Consider the following 22,821-nt stretch of genomic DNA (forward strand, 5'->3'; position numbering starts at 1 on the left):
TTTTACTTATGGCGCCCTCTAGTGACAATCCAGCAAATGTACAATAACGTTCACTTTAAAGCAAGGCAGCGTTTAGTTTCGTGCTGTACCCTATTGTAGAGATATCTCAAATTGATATTGTGAAAGTATCTGTGATCCATCATTTATGTGATTATAATGAGATCTCCAGTTGAACGCTTTAAGTCAGACTAGGCATTTGGAAAATTTTGAACCAAACCCTAAGAGACCTTACACTCTGGAAAAGTGCCTGTGACATTTACAGTTATTGTTGCCTGTTTGAGAACCATTTGTCATTTGCAAACATGACCTGATCGGATGCTATAATAATATTCAGTTTTAATTTCATGCAGTGACCAACATACAAGCAGATAAACACATTACATTTTCAGTTTTGATGTTTATTTTTTGTTCATTTAAAAAAAAAGTTATTACACACATATTGCTGAGTTTCACAAGGTTATAAAGGTCCACACGGTTTAATACAGGCAAGAACAGCTAAAATTACTATTGTTAAAAATCTGATTTTTGTTGCAATACAGAACAATGTAGGCTCTGGTCAATAATAGAACAGGTCCAACAAAGGCCCAATATTTTTGCATTTAGCTTTTAGTCATTCAGTGGCAAAGTACAATGTAATCTATAGTCAAATCTGACTCTTGCCCCACAAGTATCCACATTCTAGTATCTGAAAATCACCAATACTAACAACTAGAATTTCACACGTAATAGGATAAAAGACAAATTATTCAGTCCAACACATATTTTCAAAGCAAAGTTCATCCAATTTGTAATTACAAATATGCAATCAGATGTCTATATATTTCATTTTTTATTTCATTCATTTAATTTTTAATTTTATTTATTTTTTGGTTCATCTTTTAAAAAATGTAGACAATTAAGTAGACAAAAATGTAGAAACACACACAAAAAAAAAAAAACTTTTGAGCTACATACTTAAAACATAAAGTCAAGTCTAATGAAGAGGAGTAGATTTTTAAACTTATACTTATAACTGAGTACATTAGTAACTGTACTTTGACTTGAGTACAGATTTCCAGTAGTTTTTCCACCATTTCACATAGCCTACTACTTTATTGTACTGAATGTAACTGCAAGTGCATGATAATTAATAGACTAAATCTCTAATATTCGTACTTCTGCCAGTTAGAATGTGCCCAATGCAATCTGAAATAAGAGAGTTCAGTTTAAATCAACTGTGGTCCGAGTGCTGTTGGCCAGGCTGGTCTTTGTGCTCCATCCATTTCGGAGGCCAGCTGGTTACCAGTAGCAACCCTATGACTGGCCCCACCAATAACAGCATTGCAGTCTGGGCATTTGCGGCTCTCCATGGCCCCTCCACAATCGGATATAAGATACACATGACCATTGGGGCATTTGAACCAGTGACCGGGCATTTGGATGGCTGAGACAATCATCGTCCTCTCCTCATCACTGATCCCCAATCCAGTGTCAGGGGACTTTCTTTTCAGTTCTTTTATGATTTGTTTGGCTCTTGCTTCATCATCTTCAGTGAACGGACCACACTTTCCTAGAACTTCTCCTAGAGTTTGTGCCTCCATTTGAATGTTTCTCATTTGTCCTCGAAGCTGTGCCATATAGGAGAGAGCATTTAGTTCAGCCAAAAGCGTGAGTCTCCGTAGTTCCCGGTCCAAGTCGTACACCTGCTGTTCTGAAAATCTCTGCTGTGGAGCTTTGAGCCAGTTCATAAACTCTTGAATCCTTTCTTTAAATGCTGCAGCTTCAGAGGAAGACATCTTTTCTCTTTCAATCACCTGAAGCTTGGCAACTCGTGTATAGAAGTCCATTTTGTTCTCAATGACCCACAGGTCGACAGCGGAGAGGGGAGGGCTTTGCAGTTCCTCTTCTATTTTGCGGAACTCATATGGTAGTACTGCCTTGTGTTTGATTTCTGTGCATCGTACCATTAAGGCCAAAGTTTGTGAATGAATGTCTTCTGGATTTCCTGCAATCTTCTGCTTCACCAGCTCTATCTCAGCCAGACAGCGGTTTATGTGAGAGCCGTAACGGAGGTTCTTGCGTATTGGTGTGCGACACTTGGGACACTCTTTGAGTTTGATTGCCACTTCTTCCTGGTTGTCTTGCTGTCTCTCATCCATCTCCATGTATTGGTCCATTGCTCTGCGTTCAATGACGTGTCCGCAGTCTTGTAGCTGAATAAAGCGAGACTCTGGGTCGTCCTCAAAGCCAAAGAAGATCTCGGTGACCTCTTCACGATGACACGCGACACTTGTCTGGACATTTCTCTCCACACAGGCCGATGCAAGGGTGCCTGCAGGCCAGGGTCTTATCACATGGTTCATTACATGGAGGGCGGTCACAGGGCTCGTGGCAGAGCTTGGTGCAGGTTTGGTGTGGGCACTGCCAGGCACAGGGCTCCACACAGGGTTGGCAGGGCTGACCACATCGGCTGGGGCAGTGACTGTGGATACAGCGATTCTCACATGGACGAGAACAAGGAGGGCAGTTTGTGCAAGGAGCCTGACACTTGTGAGAGCAGACCAGGAGGCGCTCACACTTCTGGGAACAGCCACAGTGGTAGCGCCCCTGGTGGCAACGACCGCATTTACCACGGCATGGATGACCACATTTCAACTGTTGCTCGCATGGAGTTGTACAGGATGGCTCCTCTTGCAGTGTTTTGTACCAACAAAAATCCTTCTGGCTGTGGCCACACTTCAGATTAAAGTTAATCTTTACTTTGCACCTAGAGGTGCAGGGTTCCCCACAAACTTTATCACATGGATGTCCACACCCAAGTGTTTTCTGACATGGCTCTTGGCACACAACGCTGTATGGATCCTTGTGGCAAGGAACCATCTGTTTGTGCTGGCATTTAGGGATGGTCTTCTCCACCAAAACTTTACAATCACCACATTTCTGGTAGCACAGGTTAAGGCAGCGATGTCCTAAATCACAAATAATCTTCTGGCATTTCTTCAAACACTGGTACTCCTTGTGCTCTTGGTCATAGGGATGACAGACTTTAGCACACACATGGCCACAGTCCAAGCGGTACTCACAGGGCTGGGTGCAGCCTCCTTCAGGGGCCTGTTCAAAGTCGGTGGCACCAGAAGCTTTGACCTGTCGAGAGGGGTGATTCTGACAGCAGAGGGTCAGAGCTGTGCCAATCTGGTCCTTCTCCCTCAAAGTGTGGAAGATGTTGCTCCACAGTTTGACTTGGCCGAGCATCTCACTGTTCCCAATGCAGTAGAGGCCTTTCTTTGCACGTGACAGAGCCACACACACTCGATTGGGGATGTTCAAAAAGCCCACCCTACGCTGCATGTTGCTCCGGACCAAAGACAACAACACAATGTCATTTTCTTCTCCTTGATATTTGTCTACCACGTGCACTTTGACCCCTGAGAACTGACTAGCAGGCATGAGTTTGCGCAGACAGAACAGCTGGCCTGTGTAAGTGGTGAGGATGGTAATCTGCTCTGGTTTGTACTCCTGAAGAAGGAGGTACCGACACAGAGCAACAACAAACTGGGCTTCGTGCCTGTTCTGATGACTTCTTCCATCTTTGATTTCTTCTTCCAGGTATTTGTGTTCCACAAAGTACAGGTTGGTGTTCAGACCCTGTAAAACATGGAAAAACATGTGTTGTTGTAAATGCCTAATATCATCTTAAATGTCAAGCGTTCTGGAAAATTCATAGAAAGTCATAACAGGGACTGGTCACACACCTTGATGTTTTCATACTGTAACACTGAGGGATGGTTCTCCAGCTCTGAATAGATGTGTGGGGTCAGGAGACGGGCAATGTCAGGCCTCATGCGATGCTGAAAAACAAAAAAAAATTCTTAAATTAGACACCAAAATTACAATAAAAATAACACATACATAATAGGATTGGCACAATAATGCCACGATAGTACCTACCTGATAATTGAGTCTGACGAAGGGAAGTTTCATGTTCACTAGTCTCTCAAACATCGACATCTCCAAGTTGAAGTTCTTTGCAAGTTCATACACAGTGGCACTTGGACGCAGCTGCAAGAAACATTTTGAAGATTATGAAGTAGGTAGTAGGGTTAAGTAGGGTTATAGGTCCCTGGCACATTTGTCAACCACAGTTCATTGCACCCTCACCTCCAGAAAATTCCATGACCCTTATTACACATCAATTGTCCTTTTGTAGCCCTCCAAAAATACAATTTCCAAAAAAGACACAGACAGGGCAACAGAGCATAGTGTGTGCAATATAACTGATAGTAATCCAATTAGAGACATCAGACCAAACAGCCTCATCTAAGGCTCAAACCATCAGGGGCTGTGACAATATTACATATATTGTGTGTATGAATATAAAACTATGAAACCTCACCTGCTGATGATCTCCTATGAGTATGAGGTGTTGACAGGCGCTGCTCAAAGTGGTGATGGTGTGAGCCTCCAGAACCTCTGCTGCCTCCTCCACGATCACCAGAGACGGGCGCACCTGCTGCAGCGTGTGACGGAACTTGGCTGCACCTGTCGTTGTCATGCCGATCACCTGCACAGTTTCACAGAAATATATTTATATTTAGTGAGAATACCACATTTCTTAGTAGATGGTCTAAGATACTTTTTACAATACTCATACTTTACCGTTGCCTCTCTAAGAATATGACAGTCTTGTTGTCGTTTGACTTCAGCGAGTCTGTCCACTGAGTTTTGATATTCTTGTTCTAAATCCAAGGTTTTGGTGCGCAGTTCTATTCTATAACGGGAAAGCCACAAACTGCAAAAAAGTAAGACATCAATTAAAAACAAATACCATAAATGCTTTGCTGAACGATTCAAGACTGGGACTGTTTTTGGAAATAATCACTGATTTGCAGATGTCAGTATATTTATTTGATGACCTTTACTGGCTATTTTTGGCTTACCGATAAAGTCTCCATTTGTCAGCTACATTCAGTGTCCAGATATTAGTAATACGGCGCTCCTCTGTCTCAGTCATAGTAGAATTTTTCTGCAGCTCATGTTTGATTCTTTTCTTCAAGTTTTTCTTTTGTTTCTTTTGCAACTGAAACACAACAAGTAATAAATAATTCACTATGTTGTAAGTTTGATCATAGAATTTCACATATAATTTGGCCTATAAATATTTCTATTCCAATGGGACCTTTTAGGCTAGTGGAAAATTCTGAATAAGTTCCCATTGGGGACAGACAATATAGAAGCAGGCTTACTTTTTTTGAAAAATGAATGAATAAAACAAACAAACAAACAAGCAAGCAAACAAACAAATAAATAAATATATTTTGAGACAATGCTATATACTGTGGTTGACAGGATTACAAAATTTGGTAGAAATGATCCTGACATGATAACATTAGCATTAGCAGTTTGGATCTGATTTTTATTTTTGTAAAACAAAAACCTAAATAAAGTGTATATTATGTGTAAGGTATCTCAACATAAAATATGGGTGTCAACTCCTAAATTGGCATATATAGGTAAAAATTTCAGACAGGGACACTCCCTTCAAAGGAAATTAGAACAGTGCCTCTTTATGGTGATGTAGAAAAGTGCACAAAATAAGAACAGGTGTTGCATATTGCCCCTTTAACAGTGATGACTGATTCTTGGTTAATGTTGTACCTCCCAAATGTCATCACTCATTCCCGGAATTGGCTGAGGATTAGCCTGTGGCTCAGGTTCATCCAGAGACATGGCCAGCATCATGTCCTGCACTTCCCTGAGGGCCTGCTCCGTGTCCCCTTTTTTGTGTCCATTTCTTCCAGCTCTGGGATCAATGAAGTCATCGATAATGCGCTCAGCTGCCAACATATCTGCCTCCTCTTCAATATCAATGAGCAGATCTTCTGGCTCAATGAGGACATCTTCTGGCTCCTCCAAAGCAGCTTCGACGTCCATATCTGAAACACAGTCACTTTATATTATCTATCCCATGGGGACAAACAGTTAACCCCACCAGCCCCTGTTACAGGTCAGTTCTGTGGAGGAGCAACTCTGCTTACAGTAACACTGTATGTACTATGAGGAACTAGAGTAATAACATGACTGTTTGATCAGCTTTGTTGACACTTTAATGTCAAAATCAGTCCTTACCATTGACTGCATGTCCATATGAGAGACCGCCAAGACCCAGCCACTCCATGATCAGGTTTTTCTTGCCAAGCTTCCTTTGAAATCCATCCATCTATAGAAAAGGGGGGAAAAAAGTATATATATATATATATATATATGTGTGTGTGTCTGTGTGTGTGTGTGCGTGTGTGTGTGTGTGTGTATATATATATATATATATATATATATATATTATTATTTTTTTTTTTTCAGTCGTACATAAACCACATGTAGACTGTCCCAGTGCTTCGCTGATATATGTCGTTGCAGGACATTCTCTCGTAGGACTCCTTTGACTGAACATTCCAGTTGCATACTCTGAACCTGCAGCTCACGTTCAGCCTCACAAAGCTCTCGAAAAATCTGTCAAATAGTTAAATTCTAATTAAAATGTGAAATAATGCTTTACATTATAAATGAAATACTGCATTTGTACAGTATGAGTGAAGTAATGATACCATCCTCAAAATACTCACTGTGTTATAAGCAGCTGACAGGCCGTTGCGGCCATTCCGTTTGCCCTTCTCTTTGTGAGCCAATTCTCTCAGATTGAAGCGCTTCAGGATCTCACTGTTGCTGCGGCCTCCAACTCTCACTATTCCATCAGGGAGAAATTTATGGATACCTGAAAAGTAAAAGATTATATTAATTAACAACATATAAAACACAAACAGGGCAAGTATGACAATGCTACAGCTGAATAAGTTGTAGAACTTTTAGTTATTATCCATTTACTGAGTTGAGCTCAACAAATCATGGTTAAGAGTATAATGCCATACTATGGTGTATTTGTTACCTTCAAGAAACTGATCCAAAGCATGATTAGTGTAACACACAACCAGAACGGGAGTATTAATCCTCCAAAGTTTCTGGTTGGTCAGCAGAGCCTGAGCAATCTTTAATCCAACATACGTTTTTCCTAAAAAAAGAAAAAGGAAAAAAATAAAATAAAAAAAAAAAAAGTAATGGGTATGTATTTTTCATAGATAAGCCCTTCTTGCTGTGTCACATGTTTGTCTTACCCGTCCCTGGGGGCCCCTGTATAATGGCTAGCTCTTTAGTGAGGGCCAACTGAAAGGCTTTGAACTGAGACTCGTCCAGCCCCAGCTCCTCCATTGTGGGCCAGGCCTTTGCATCCAGGCAGTGAAATGGCTTGACTCTGGTCTTGAAGTCAGGGTGGGCCACAGACGACAGGTCATAAGTGTCAGCTCTGCGCAGATAAGCTGGAGGGTCCACATCTGGGCTGCAGTCTACAAGGTACCTAACGTAAAATACAACAAATTTAAAAAATATGTATTATTTTTTAATGACTTGTACGTGGGTTTGCTTTGTGCATAAAATTGTTATAATGAACAGCTGGTATGAGAGACTGCTTTGTTCTTGCACATACTACTAGTTCATGGAAACTTTCCAAGTTAGATAGAAGACATGACCTTGACAAACTCAAGCAGCACTCCTGTCTTCCCACACACTCAATACAGACACATACTGTATGTGTACCTCTGAAAGGGCAGCTCTCCCTCCTCCTGCTCTTGGAGGCCCTCCAGGACATAGCGATAAGCTTCAAAGTAAGCAGTGGTCTCTACCATCAAGAACACTTGGTTTTGCTGAAACAGAAGAGGACTTCAGCTTGACATGCTTTTTAAAAGTTTATTAATCATTATGTCTCACCTCAATCCTGACCAGCCTATGTCTGCTTTCCTCTGTAAAAGTGATTTGAACTCTTCCTTCTTGGAGATCTTTTGGGTCTCGATCTGACACAGTTGCAAAGAGGAAGCTCTCAAAGTTATCACATGACAAACAGACCAATGAACCAAAGATCAGCCTCTTGGAATTCTGCCAGCGCACAAACTGCGGGGTAACAATATAAATTATTGTATTTAGAAACACAAAATGTATATATATGTTTAATTTGCTTCAGGAAATTTTGTATTTGAGGCTAACCTTCAGTGGCTCCACATTAAACTGGACGACATATGCCAGGCCATTGATTGTGCACTTAGGGGCTATCACTTTTGTATCATGATACATTCTGATGTCGTCCAGTCGCTTTCCCTTTACTTGATGCCCCAGGTTGTCCATTCGTCCAAGGTTCATTTGCAGTAGCAGCAGCTCCTGGATCCCTTCTCTGAGCGGCCTCACAAAGTCCTCCCTGAGCAGCCGAAAGTGTGTGTCCAGATACACATGGGTGTTTTGGTAGCGCTGGGAGGTGAGGTTGGGTCTGAGATAGGGTCTGTCCTCGTGTCGAAGCTCCTCTGGGGTTGGGTAGATGGGAATAGTCCTGAAGTCCTGCTGGTCTTCATCTGCACAACAGCACATGCATTTGGTATGGAGGTAGCAAAATATAAATCTAGATAATGGTTTACCTTGGTTGTCACCATCAGTGGGCAGTAGGGCATATGTATCCTTGTCTGAACGTAACGTGCCCTCTCTGGACCTGATTTCGAGATGTCTGACCAGTTTTTCAAGATGCTCCATATTCGCCTCTATCTGAGCTGGAACGTCCACTCCTGAAGTCCTCAGGCTGCAGATGGCCACTGGCAGCAGCGCCAGAAGCAGACTCACAGGCTGGACTGAGCTGGCAGGGAAGGTGCTAAGCACCTAATATAGTATAAAAATACAGTGAATTAGGGCATGGATATACAGTACATGTTTCAGGTCTTGATTTAAAAGTGCACTACACTACTAACATTTTTGGTGGAGCATTTGCTACATAGTTGTCTCCAAGAAATTAGCAGGTGATGAACTTTAACCATTTTGCACTGTAATTTTGGCCTTTTAAAAGATTTTTTTGTAATCATAAGTGTATTGTCTCCTCTCTACCTGTGTGAGGATGGCCACGATGTTCTCAAGGTGCTGTGGATATTTCTCTCTGCGGGCATTGTCGGACTCAGAGCCTACACCTGCCAGGTACTGTGGCAGGACAGTGCGCAGAAAGCCTGAGTTTTTGATTCTCCCAGCCAGGTGCTGCAGGGTGCCCCTGTCTGCTCGGGATTTGAAGGCTTTACTCAGCACCTGACACAGCAGCTCCACCAGGTCCTTCCTCATTGTAAGACTCACTCAGCAGAGGTTTCAGACCCGGGTGGGAGGACACACAGACGGCCACTTCTGATGGCTCTTTTGTAGAAAGTTCTTCAAGCTTTTTAAAACCTAGCCCGCTTACTTTAGGAGCATCCGACTTGGGTCCATTTCTCCTGTCCCCCATATTTTCAGTTATCTCTGGTCTACTTGCCCTCCTTGCCCCGCTATTACTTCCCCTTCTGTCTCCATTGTCTTGCCATTGCATCCTCCATCCTTCGTTTCCATTTGCACCAAACTCACCAGCCCCTCTCTCTCCTCCAGGTCTACTATGACTCCTGCTCCCTCCTCTCCCTCTCCCCCCTCTGCCTCCATCTCTTCGGCCCCTGTCTTGGTTCCTCTCAGCTCCAGCAGTCCTTTGCCCTCTCCCCATGCCCCTCCCGCCTTGTCCTCCTGCACCTGCTGTAGCTCCTCCCCCAAGCCCATGATTTGGTTTCTTTTCAGTTTCACATTGACTAGGCTTGGGGCGGTTTGGGGGTGCTCTTCCTCGTGCCCCTCCATTTCCCCTACCTATTGGTCCATTAGCATTCCCAGTATGTCCATTGCCTGTAAGACATAATAACATAAAAAAAATTGATAAGACTAGCTGATATTAATAACAACAACAACAGGAATGCAAACTTTGCGAGTCACCATGTTTAGCTCCACTGTCTCGCCTTGGGTGTCCTGTTTTTTTCTCCATCACATCACCACATATAGACCTGTGGAATAAAGTATATCAGACAGTCATGTTTAAATAACTCCAACGTTTTGTTTACTAGCCAAAAACATATAAATAGACTCTTTACATGTTTTATTATTTAAATGTTGGATTTAGGCCTACTCATTTGGTAGTTTTCAGATCCTAGAAAGAATGTGATGATTGTACTTTGCCATGAAATATCCAATAGGTAAATGCACAACTGTTAAACCCTGATCATTCTGATTATTGACTAGACCCAAGAACCCACTGTATTACAACACAAATCTATATTATAACAACATTCATTTAAACTGCCCACATCTATACAGACTAATGTTGAAGCTGAAAAGCAGCAATTTTGGGCAGCTCTAGGATGACCTCTAGTGGATTCCTAAAGAACCTACTAAGTCTAGTTTCATTTGATCTAAAATAGTACTATCCTAGTTGTATCTAATGTTTACTGTAATGTCTTTATACGCCAAGGTTACACATGGAATGGCCCATAATAATCATGAGTACAAACAAATGAAATTAAGATTCCTCTCAGATTTAGACATTTATTTTAAAATGGGTCGACCGCCGTACGCTAATACTGTTAATTCCAGTTGAGAAGACAAATAATTTCCAAATATCCTAATCATTATGATCCTTACCTCCTCAGCTCTCGTCGTGCTGACCGGCGTCTCCCGGACGAGGAAGGCGAATGCGTCAGCTGATGGCAAAGCACTTTTTAAAAGCCTGGGCACTTTTCAGTTTCGTTTCATCATCAGGCTCCGCACCCAAGATGACAATCCGAAACACCGCGTAACTTTCTATTTACAGACAAATTGTCGGGCTTGGTGTACTAAACCTTAAACCTAAAGCAAACCTTAAACCTTAAACAATTTGCCTACATATTCTGTTCAACTACACCAAAACAGTGGAGAATAGCCCTTTTTTTATTATAGAGTATTTAGTTAGTTTATGTATTTATGTTCCATGAAAATGAAATATAAAACAGGAGAACTACTTATACGGATTGCATAATATGTACCTGTTTCCTAACATAATTTAAAAGGATTTGACAAATTTTGTGATTGTTTATAGGCCATTATGCACCTATTTGAGTTAGTAGTCTGTTAATGTATAAATTGGCTTCAGTCTACTCAGTCAGTTGGAATAAACGGGGTGTAGCCTTAGAGCCATAATGTAGCTTAGCACTTTTGCAATTAAAAATAGCAACTGACAAACTAATGCAAAATTGAGTTTCAGAATTCTCGGAGCTCTTAAATGCACCGCGACGTTTTTTCCGGCCTCCGTGGCCCCGCCCCTTGCGTTCTTACGTCATCATTCAGTCCGCTGTGCTGTGCTTTGGCTAGTGATCGCTGATTCCCATTCGTAGCTTAAATCAAAGTAAACATGTAGATTTTTTCATCTTTTATCCAATATTAAGCACCTCGCGAACTGTTACTCGTTGCATATTTGGCGAATGAGTTGTAATCGGAATGGTAGTTGCATTTGAAATGGCAGATGATGTCGCTTTCATTGGCTGTAAAGGGCTGTGTCTTGCTAGCGTGGCTAATCAAACAGCTTGTCGCTAGAAACGGGGTAAATTGAGGCTCTCCGAAAATAATGGAAGGCGAATTTATATGCGTTTGACTGCGTGAAAGAGGCGGAAAATGGAGAAATCTGGAAGTCCTGGTCCCTCGTCGCCCGTGAATGGGAGGCAGTGCAATGGTACGTGGATTGATAAACGTCACATCAGATCAGTGCTTTGTTTATTACATTTGAGATGCTAAATATGCCTTTTTAGTTGACATACATCGTTACAATCTAATCTGCAGCACGAGCCAACCCGTCATCTAAACATATCATGCTTAATTAAGGCTAACCCACTTTTGCTTTTGTGTTAGATTACGACAGCAAGCGGAAGAGGAAGATAGCGGACATCACCCAGGCTCTGAGCACCAGTCCCGTGGATGTAGCAGCTCTGAGGAGGATGGCCATCAGCGAAGGGGGGCTGCTGACCGATGAGATCCGCTGTCAGGTCTGGCCTCGGCTTCTCAACGTGCCGCCTCATGTGCTGGAGCAGGAGCCAGGTACTAGGCTAAAGTTTCAGAGTGAGGCAACTGTAACATATGTCTGTCAACATTTTGCTTTTAAATGCTCAAATTTGGTTTCTGGTGCTCTCTGTTGGCAACTGTATGAAGTGAAACATTTTGAATAGACCGATTAGCAGCACAGTTATTAATGATTAAATAAACATGCAACACTTTCACTTGCATGGTGAGTCAGTTCCTTCATCAGACCATGAAGTGGTCAAGCATTCATTCTTTGTGAAGTGCCAAACACAGTTGTTAATTTGTCTCATATGTGTACAATCTCTTCTCAAAAATGTCATTGTTTTTGTCTTATTTTTTTCCATTTCGTTTTTACACATAAAGGCCTCCATACACTACAGGAGAATTTCCTCATGTGTGTCTCTGTACATGCACACAGTTCATAGATCGAGGTGAAGCTGCAGATTAGCAACAGTGACTTAACTTCTTGTGTACTTTATCGCCAATTTTTTATGCTTTTATGCTTACCACATTTCACACATAATAATACAGTTTTGACTTGTGTCATGGAAAATTATCTTTTTAAATAACAGACATCCATTGAAACAACAAAAATAAAAGTTATATCTTTGCAAAGATAGGCAGAGGACAAGTCTGTTCAATGCAGGGTTGTAACTCTGTCTGAAATAGCGTCAGACTTCACAAAACATACCAACCAAGTATTATCAAAAGAAAGGGAACATCTGCGCCTGTGCTGGGTCATGATGCTCCCAAAACATATGTGAGGAGAGCAGCTCTCATTAAAACAGGATATGAAACGCACAATGAAAACTGTGAATAACTGCACGTAGTAGCAGAAACTGTTAAAAAAAAAACCTTCCCATTACATTTGTATCTAAACTAGAAGTGCTGTGTTCTGATCTTTTGAACACTTAAGAGTCTTAAAACGAGTGATTTTACTACAGAAAATGACGATCGTGCTCACAACTGTGTAGCCTGTGGTACTCAGCCATATCCCACTGCAGGCTTTGCGACTGGAGATTTTAAGTCTCGTAAGATTCTTTCTCTTCATGTCTGTAGTGTGTGCTTTTTGTCGCATATTTAAAAATCATTTAAGATTGAAAAATCCTGTAGTGTGTGGCGGCCTTAAACTGCCATTCTTATTTTCTCATCAGCCTGTCAATCACGGTCATCGGAAGTTGGCAAATGTCTTTGATAAATCCATTCTAAATGCATAGTTCATGTCAGAGACAAACTGCAGTCGATACAATATTACAGATGCAACTTCTCCCACCTGTGCGTTTATAATTTTGACTAATGGGAACACAACTTCCTAGAAACTGTGGATCGTGAAAACAACAAGGATTACAACCAGGTGCTTCTGGATGTACAGCGCTCACTGCGGAGGTTCCCCCCTGGTAAGTTAAACTTTAACATTTTAAAATTCCTTTAGTGTCTCTCCCTTTATACAACACTTAAAGCAGTACTATGTACTTTTTCTGGAGAAGGGTATGGCACCTGCTTGCCTCTTAGAAATTCCCGCAGTATGGCATTACACTTATCCATCCTGCATTTACTCAATTACAGATGTTAATTTTTAATAATGTATTTCTAATTGGAAAACATGCATTCTTATTGTAAGCTGTGTCTCTACACAAATCTGACTTACTTAACCTGGTTGTGTCACCTGCTTGTTTTATTGCCATACTGTAAAAAACAAAACAAAACATGTTGTCTCCATAGAGAGAAGCAGAGGGCAGGGCCTCCACCAGGAAACTTAGAAACATAGTGCTCCTTTAAAAACAGCTAATAAACTAAATCCTAATATTCTTCCTTTTACATTATGTATTCATTGTTATAATTAATTCATTAATTTCACATCTACACTAGTGTTAAATATTTACTGGGTTTGAGTGTATGTTCATAGTATCCACACACAGTAGATGATGCCCTGACTTGCTGGAGTTATGAGAAACTGGGTCATAAAGTTTTTAGAGAGAGTTTTGTGAAGCATTAATCATTGTCGTATCTTTTATCCAACTGCTTTTTAAATGTACCTCTGCAGTGATTTTCCTCTCATTCTTATTTCACTTTTTTACCAGTGCCTTGGCTTCATTGATGTTTCAACTATTTCATTATTGGAAGTTGTAATATTTGTCTTCCTTGTGATCCAGCAGTTTTACATGTGATCAAAGAGCTTACATGTTCTTGGTTTAGCTATGCAACCAACCAAAGCTGTATTGATTCTGTTTAAATTCTGTATTAAACTTGGATATTCCACAGTAAATCAATATTGTCTCAGTATTCAGGTCAGTAGTCAATATGGATAGAATATTTGGACCATAAAGTTTTATAACCATGATTGTTAAATATTATCCATTTATGAAAGACAGGGCGTAAGCTGTTCTTTCTGTATTTGTCATCTTAACATTGCACCTACCAAATATTCTATCTGTTGACATAGCATAGCCTCAACTCAATTTAAATAATAATAAGCTCTATGTGGCCAAACCAGCTTGCTAAAACCTGATCTTCTGATCTGATCTCAGAAGCTAAGCAGGGCCTGGGCAGTACTTGGATGGGAGACCGGTGGGAATTCCAGGTGTCAATGTGTGGAGCCAGTGGAAAAAAAAATGCCATTGTGTCCTTAGGCAAGAGACTTCACCCACGTTGCTTTGGATGAATGTGGTGTGTGTGAGCAGATTCGTAGCCTCGCTTCCATCAGTCTTCCACAGCACAGCTCTGGCTACATTAGTACTTTACCACCATCGAGTGTGGATTGAATGAATAGTGCACTGTAAAGAGAACATTTGTGTTGTCACTGCACCTTCAGAAATGATTTAGTTTTTCTCATTTTTGTGTCTGTCTGGGTTTCTTTTTTTTTGCAGGCATGCCCGATGAGCAGAGAGAGGGTTTGCAGGAAGAGCTGATTGACATCATCCTCCGAGTGCTCAAAAGAAACCCTCAGCTGCACTATTACCAGGGATACCATGACATCGTTGTCACCTTTTTATTAGTTGTTGGAGAGCAGCGAGCAACAGCTTTGGTGGAAAAGCTGTCCACTCATCACCTCAGGTACCTTGTGTTAGCAGTCTTAGTTTAGTCTAAAGCAGAGGTGGGCAATATTGACAGAAGTTTTAAAAATAGACAGACAGACAGACAGTATTCTAACAATGCATCAGGGATGCACTGAATGTGCCTGTAAATGTCTTGGTTCAACCAAGTCTAGTACATGAATGAACCATATAATTAACCACTGAAGCACATAATATGCCTTTATACTCTTGTTTGATGGATTTTTAAAATAGTGTTAATTATAGATTACTCAAACAACAATTGTAGTATTATATTTTTTCTATATCTACCACCCCTAGTCTAATCTGTTTGATCTCACCAATAATAACTGCATTTTCTTTCCTCCAGGGACTTTATGGACCCCACTATGGACAATACAAAACATATACTGAATTATTTGATGCCTATCATCGATAGGGTCAACCCCGAGGTTCATGATTTCATGCAGCAGTAAGTGTACTTCAAAACATTTTGCAACAAATTTGACATGAATTGATTACCACTAGAACCACTTTTAAATTAATTGGGCATATAAAGGTTTGTGCCTGATTTTAATTTATTCTTGTCATAATAAATGCTCTTTACATCATGCATTATATGGTAAAAGTTCCTAAATTGAGACGGCAAAATATAATCTAGTCGCTTTACATAGTATTTTCACAGGCAATAACTAACACAGAAGCTACTGACAGGGTCACTTTTTCTGTTTCATTGTTACCAAGGCTCATTGTTACCAAGAATCATGGAAAAAGAACAGTCTGACACTCTCCCAGTCACTTGATTCTCTATCACTGTGCCTTTTAAAGAGTAACAAAAAAGCAAACAGTAGGCAGAGATTGGAAAACCATAAGGAAAGCATTGCATGACACTTGTTTCTGTTGTGCAATGTCACAGTGGCAGAAATGACTAAGTGGGCGGGGCAAAAAATAGAAACTAATTACCTAACACACAAAAACTACATTTTAAACTAAATACTAACTAAACATACAGGCTCTTTCTAATTAATTTCTTCTTTCAGGTCAGAGGTGGGCACAGTCTTTGCCCTAAGCTGGTTGATAACCTGGTTTGGCCATGTCCTGTCAGACTTCAGACACGTTGTGCGGTTATATGACTTCTTCCTTGCGTGCCATCCTCTAATGCCCATCTATTTTGCTGCTGTAGTAAGTATTGCTCTGTGGAGATGTATGTAGTTTTTATTTATGTATAAACTAGAGCAGCATGATATATACTGCAATATCGACATTATTGCAATATTTTAATACTCTCTCAATCATTTAAGTTATATTAAACAAACAAAATATATGCTTTAATGTACTAATGAAACTGTCAAAATAAAAACATAACAGAGACAAAATCAGGACTAAGTCAAGACTCATTTTGAAATTAAGGAAACTCATTAATAGGGCTGCACAAAATATAACGAAAATGTTGATATTGCAGTACTAGCTGACACAGTAATCGATACTGTAAGAAAGTAAACGTACTGCAACAACTAAAAGCTCTCAAGTGACTCGAAGTGACTCTTTTTGGAAAGTAAAATGGACAAAAAGGCAGATATTATTGATAGTTTTCTTTATTAACATTAGACTTGGATTGGTCTTTGTTTTGTCATTATTGTTTTTAATTTAAGTGAATTTATTTTGCCAAGAAGTATATTAAAATATCTCAATAATATCGTTATCGTAATAAAAAAAAATAGTTACTGAATACTGACTTTTTTTTCTCATATTGTGCTGTTACGTCTCAACAGCTTCAAGTTACTCTTACTTGAGTAGTAAATCACAAATACTTTTTACTCTTCTTTGAGTAATTTATTGGGCCACAACTTTGTACTTCTACTTGAGTGTTATTATTTTGAAGCAGCGTTACTCTTACCTGAGCCCAATTTTTGGCTACTCTACCTACCTCCGCTGACCTGTTTTGTTCCTCTTTAGATTGTTCTGTACAGAGAAGAGGAAGTACTGGAGTGCGAGTGTGACATGGCCATGGTCCATCACCTGCTGTCCCAGATCCCCCAGGATCTTCCCTATGAGACTCTCATCAGTCAGGCTGGAGACCTGTTTGTTCAGTTCCCGCCCTCTGAACTGGCTAAAGAGGTGGTCTCCCACGACAGGTATTTGAACCTTTTTGTTTACTTATTTGCATGTTTATCCAAGTAAATACAAGACTTGGGGCCATTTTCCATTCATTAACAAAACAAACTAAACCACCATTTCTGAACAAGTAGACCCAAGCAAAAGGATTGAACCATGTCTAAACCAGAACTTTGATGACTTGATGATCACAATTGATAACAAAATCACATGGACTGACCCCAAAACACTGTAATACCATTGTAGTTCAAAGTGAGTGTTTCTAAATATATGTGATGAGTAACCTCAGTAATGTACACAACCAGTCAAAAGTTTGGACACACTTAATTTACTTTATTTATTTATTGATACTTTATTATGTTAAGTTTCACACAAAAGAAAACATATATATGCCTACTCTTGGTTGACACGTTACAGTTGACACAATATTTATGTTTTGTTTTATTTGTTTTATCCCCACTTTTACCCTGCCCTCGTGCTAAACAAACAGCTTAACAAACAAATATATCTAATGGTCATAAATGTAAGTAGCACACTGCCATATATCTGTCTGAAGGGCAGAGCTAACTACTCTGAAACATCCTACTTTTTTCATGGTTCACCAGTTTCACTGTTTACAGAAACTTAAACGTTTGTCCAGTAAACAAATTGATTTTCTCCTTTGCCAATAATAATAACACACACTTCATTTAATGCTTTTTTTTATATTATGATGATTATTTACTAGTAGATTTGACTGAAGGCATCGAAACTATGAATGAACAAATATGGAATTTAGAAAATAAAACAAAAAAAACCAAACATGTTTTATGTTTTAGATTCTTCTAAATAGCCACTCATTGCTTTGATCACTGCGTTGCACTCTTGGCATTTCACTAATGAACACTGACATGGCACACCTATGAAGTGAAAGCCATTAATCATGAAGACGAGAATGCCAAGGGTTTGCAGCACTGTCAACAAAACAAAGTGTGGTTACTTTGAGGAAGCAAAATCTAAAAAAATAAAACCTTTAAGTATTTTAAGGTGCCCAAGTATTAGGTGCATTGCTCAACATTTCTAGTGGATCGTCTGCCACCTGCTGGCCTCCATGGAGATGTTATTGCTTTCCCTTTCCCTACTTTATTTACGAATTGTACTATACAAATAAACTTGTCATACCATGGAGCACTAGGGAAGGTAAGATATTAAACATATCCATGTAGCATTTATTCATTGTTATAGAAGTTTTCAACTTGTCCAAGAAAGGGTGAAAGTAAAAGGCTGGAGACCAACTGGATGTCTTAAGCAGGTTAAGCAGTTGCACGAAAAAAAAAAACACCTTATGTGCACGTGTACTCGTATTAACAGATCCACTTAGACACGTTGCTTCACAACTGCTGTAAGTTGAGTTTTGGGATGTAAACTGCGTTAATAATCTGTTGTTGTGAATCTGTATGGGCACCGAATGCAGCTTCATCTGTCAGTGTGGCCCACGATAGAGGGGTGGGATTGTGCTTACATCTACCGCGGGCTGCACTGACATTATTCTTTGGAATTAAGTGGAGGGCCGCAAAAAATCCTTCCGAGGGCCGCAGTTGGCCCCCGGGCCGCGAGTCTGAGACCCCTGCCCTTTACTATGCTTGCAAAGGAGGTGGTTTATAAAGCCCGTGTGGTGAGACTATGAAGGCCAGTAGACACTGGTTAGACAGCAATATGCCACAGTTTAGATCATGGTATGCCAATGGTATGCCAAGGGAAGATGATGGTGTAGATATAGTTTTTGTGAGTCAGTGTTAAACTGAGATGTACTTGGAAGATAAATTACTTAAATTCTCTTACATTCATTACCTGATATTTTCATTGCTCAAAAATATAGTAATTCCTTCTGTGAATAGGGGCAACTCTCCACAGATCTGAACTGTAATGTAGCGAAGTGCTGTAGCCTGCTTGTCTCCTTTGTGATAGACAGGTTTAATTTATACTGTGGATCGTTCTGGACAAAGCAATACAATTTCCATGGAGGCGAGCAGGTGGCGGACCCTCGACTAGAAATCTTACTTAATTCCATATAACTTTCTTCATAAATTCGATACCGTGTGCCATAGGGATGTAATGATATCCAAATCTGTCGGTACGATATTTTCATGATAAACATCTCACGGCATGATATTTATTGCTATATTTTGTGGAGGCTAACATTGTGAATATGCTACTTTTTCTGTTGAAATGCATTGACAAGACTTTAGTTCTGTCATAAACCAAATAATTAAGATTTAAAAATGGTTATAACAGTTGTTTCAAAATATAATTGGCACTGAAACAGAGAAAAGGATCATGGTCTATGGAGTTCCCTCTGTTTTTGTAATTATATTGCTGCACTATAACTTTGACTTTGATATTCGATATATTGTGATGTTGTGAATGTAAAGAAAAATACACTGGATGAAAAGTGTGTCCAAATGTTTGACTGGTACTGTACCTATATTATACTATATATAGTCCTAGCATTGAATTAACAATGCTTACACAATGCATAATTATTCTTCTCACAAACAACATTCACATTTTATTTCATACTGTCTTTATCACTATTTTATTAACATGCACCCTTTCCCTCTTTTTCTTTGTCTGTCTTCTCAAGCATGGCTACCACAACTTTTAAAGACTTTGAGCTTGCGTCGACTCAAAGACCAGACTCGGTTCTTCGGCGACGTCGTAGACAGAGGGCGGCGGCAGTAGAAAGCCCCGCCCCCTCAACAGCAGTGGCGACGGTGGCTCAGCCTTCAGCAGCGCGGCGCTTTGTCCGATTGGCCGTCATGGGACTGACCGTGGCTTTAGGGGCAGCTGCTCTCACTCTGGTCAACACTGCCCTGGAGTGGGCTCCCAAGCTCGACCTGTTTCCTTGAACTTCTCCACTCTTAATCTTTTTACCCCAATGGAATCAGATTTGTGTCAAACTATGTACATTTTCAGCCCACAGTAGTTATACCTCCTTAAAGCTACCATCTGCAACTTTATTAGATTTTTTTTTTGTCAGCTGTGAAAGCTGCTCTCCCCTCTCCTCACCTGGCCTTTGTTCATGCTCTCCTGTGCTCTCTCTGGTCTTCTTCTGTCACACTATCAGACTGCAGTAATGTAGACAGCATCTAGTGGTGATAAGTAAAAATACAACAGGGGTCATCCAGTTTAATTCTAGATGGTAGCTTTAATGCTGTGGCAAAAATTTTTATTTAATTTTTTTCACACGGTCGTGTACTCGTGCTTCTTCCTAGTTTACAAATGACATTTTCCATTCCGTGCACCGTCGTACCAAAGACTCCAGTTCAGTTCCGTCCTTGCTGATATTTCTCTGTCGATAGTATTATGACAGGCGTTGTCTTGTAATAAAACCCTCTATATAAAAATGTTCCAGCCCAACTGACCTCTGTTTAATGTTGGTGACTTGGATGGACTTCGGTCACAATGCAAATGATGTTTTACCTATCAAATCCAAAACTTCTCTGCATAGCCTTGTTGTTAGAGCAAACAGAATTAAAAATACACACATAACATCATGTTGTACTTTATATAATTTGACCAAATCTGATTCCACCTCTCATCAACACAGCTTCTGGACTTCATATTGTCTAAATATTGACAGTTTTGTGAAGACTAAACACTAACAGACTTTCCCCCTTTAGGACATCTAAGGATCCCAAGCAAAAGTCTGCTGGAGAAAGAGATGGGGTTTTATGAAAAAGACTGTATTTATACTAAGTATCATGATCAAAGTTTATTTATGTAAGGTATAACACATGCTTATAGAGATTTATGCTGACTGCTTAGACTTGAAACTGCTGCCATTTCAGAGGTGTGAAAGGTGCATTGTGTAACTTTTCTGGCGGAGGGTCCGTCAAATGCTTGTCTTCATGGAGATGTTATTGCTTTGTCGACAATGTTTCACACTATGACATTAAACCTTTCGGTTTTCATGGAGACCAAACCAGACCAAGTTACAGGTCAGATCTGTGGAGAGCCAACCCCGCTCACGGTCAGAGTGCCTGTTTTTCTAGGTATTTTAAGCAATAAAAACTGTAATTGAATAAATGCAAAGTAGAGCTCCTCGATGTCATGCTGTGGAACTTTACAGGCAGAACAGTCACGTAACCATAGTAACAAGCAAGTGAGAGACCCTCAACCAAAAAGTCCCATAGTGCACCTTTAAGTATGAATGGTTTGTGTTTGTATAGTCCTACTTTGTTAGTTTTACTATAAGAGCCAAATGGAGGATTTTGTGAGTTCTGTCTTTGTTATATTTTTTGTTTACTTTTTGTTTTAAAGTTTGGTCATGACACACAGACACTACAGCTACTAATTGGGCAAATGCGTAATAACTACAAAATCATAAAGCTGTCATTTCATGTTTACTCAAGTCTTACTATTGAAATATATAATATTTACAGCTGTTATATTATGCTAAATTATATTTTATTGCACTTGCTTAAAAGGGTCTGTGTTTCATGACCTGAAAACTGAAAATTATGCTTCAACTTACAATTCTCCATTCTTTCTTTCTTGACATTAATGCCACATGTTGTAGTATTCTTGAAGACTTAAACCGCATACGTCTCGCTAAGCATTTCAAAGCACCATCTCTGCACTTTAGCATCTTGTTTACAGGAAACACATCAATAATTCACCATTTATCAGACTTTTTGAATTCAGTTCACGTGGAAAAATGCATTACTTTGAGAGTCAGTGAATGCAAACAAACTTTTTTTTTTTTTGACAAAGTAAAAAATTATGGTGTTATAGAACCCTTAAAGGAACTATATGTAAGATTTCAATGTTAAATTTCATAAACGTGACCTAAATCTGTCCCCACATGAGGTAAAACATGTTCAAATCAAGTATAGCGTCAACTGATTTAGTCTTTATTAAAAAAAAAAAAAAAGAAAAATATTGGATACTATTTACCATGCATTTGGTGTTTTGTTTCTTAGGACAATTGTATAATCAGAAAGCAGAATGAGTCTCTCACTTTCATTGCCAGTTTCAATGCTAAAATCCAGTTGTTTAAAATCTAAAATGGCTTTTTCTCATATGAATCCTCACTACTAAACCCCAGCGCCTGCACCTCTTTAATCAGTGCTCCTGCTCCTTAACCATTTGCTGTCCACATACTGAGAATGAAGAAACCCAACCCAAGTTCAGTTGTACTTGTAAAACCTTTTTTTGAAACAGTAAGAGCTCAGGCTGTATACAGTTCCTTAAAATGCTTTCATACTGTGAAGTCTACAACGCATCCACACAACACACAGCAGATTTAACTTTCATTCCAAATTGGGAGGCCATTTTGAAACATTTACGCCTTTGTTTCTTGGTTCTTACTATTCACGCATTTCATTTGCATTTAAGATTTTTAATATCCACCTGTCAGCTTTCACAATAGTTCAGTAGTTCAGAACACCTTAAATGATCAAATACACCGTACCATGGCAAATACAATAGTTTTAAAGTTCACTTGCGAGTTAATGTGTATTATTTTTGTTGACGTTGAAATGCTGAAGTTCATCTGTTTTGCCTTAGTCTCACACTGGTTTAAGCTGTAAGTATAATAGTCAATAGAATCTTTAATGAAGGTTGTTACATCTCACTTTTTTATTTTATTATTTGAATGCACTAAACTTGTATTGGCCTTTTATTTTGTTATATGTTTTATTGGTGTATAGTTGTACAGGGTATTAACAATTAAACCATTCAAAACTTG

General features: G+C 39.7%; 2 protein-coding genes across 2 annotated transcripts; one reads left to right on the top strand and one right to left on the bottom strand.

Moving 5' to 3' along the window:
- Positions 1-377: 377 nt before the first annotated feature.
- znfx1 (zinc finger, NFX1-type containing 1) lies at positions 378-10,683 on the bottom strand. The gene is given in 21 exon segments (XM_055160425.1): positions 378-2,262; positions 2,264-3,624; positions 3,732-3,827; positions 3,928-4,038; positions 4,373-4,540; positions 4,636-4,768; positions 4,917-5,056; positions 5,635-5,912; positions 6,106-6,196; positions 6,343-6,486; positions 6,600-6,748; positions 6,920-7,042; positions 7,146-7,384; positions 7,624-7,730; positions 7,795-7,974; positions 8,068-8,426; positions 8,490-8,724; positions 8,947-9,174; positions 9,176-9,747; positions 9,835-9,902; positions 10,537-10,683. Coding segments are annotated over 20 exon segments (5,820 nt in total). The 5' UTR covers positions 9,884-9,902; positions 10,537-10,683; the 3' UTR covers positions 378-1,205.
- Positions 10,684-11,210: 527 nt separating this feature from the next.
- tbc1d20 (TBC1 domain family, member 20) lies at positions 11,211-22,821 on the top strand. The gene is made up of 8 exons (XM_020939767.2): positions 11,211-11,599; positions 11,776-11,961; positions 13,260-13,340; positions 14,811-14,997; positions 15,346-15,447; positions 16,016-16,157; positions 16,932-17,110; positions 19,714-22,821. The coding sequence occupies exons 1-8, from the start codon at positions 11,542-11,544 to the stop codon at positions 19,976-19,978; spliced, it is 1,200 nt and encodes a 399-aa protein (XP_020795426.1). The 5' UTR covers positions 11,211-11,541; the 3' UTR covers positions 19,979-22,821.

Source organism: Boleophthalmus pectinirostris, unplaced genomic scaffold (assembly GCF_026225935.1).
Source record: "Boleophthalmus pectinirostris isolate CB_2022bp ecotype Guang Dong unplaced genomic scaffold, ASM2622593v1 HiC_scaffold_3, whole genome shotgun sequence".
Lineage (NCBI taxonomy): Eukaryota > Metazoa > Chordata > Actinopteri > Gobiiformes > Gobiidae > Boleophthalmus > Boleophthalmus pectinirostris.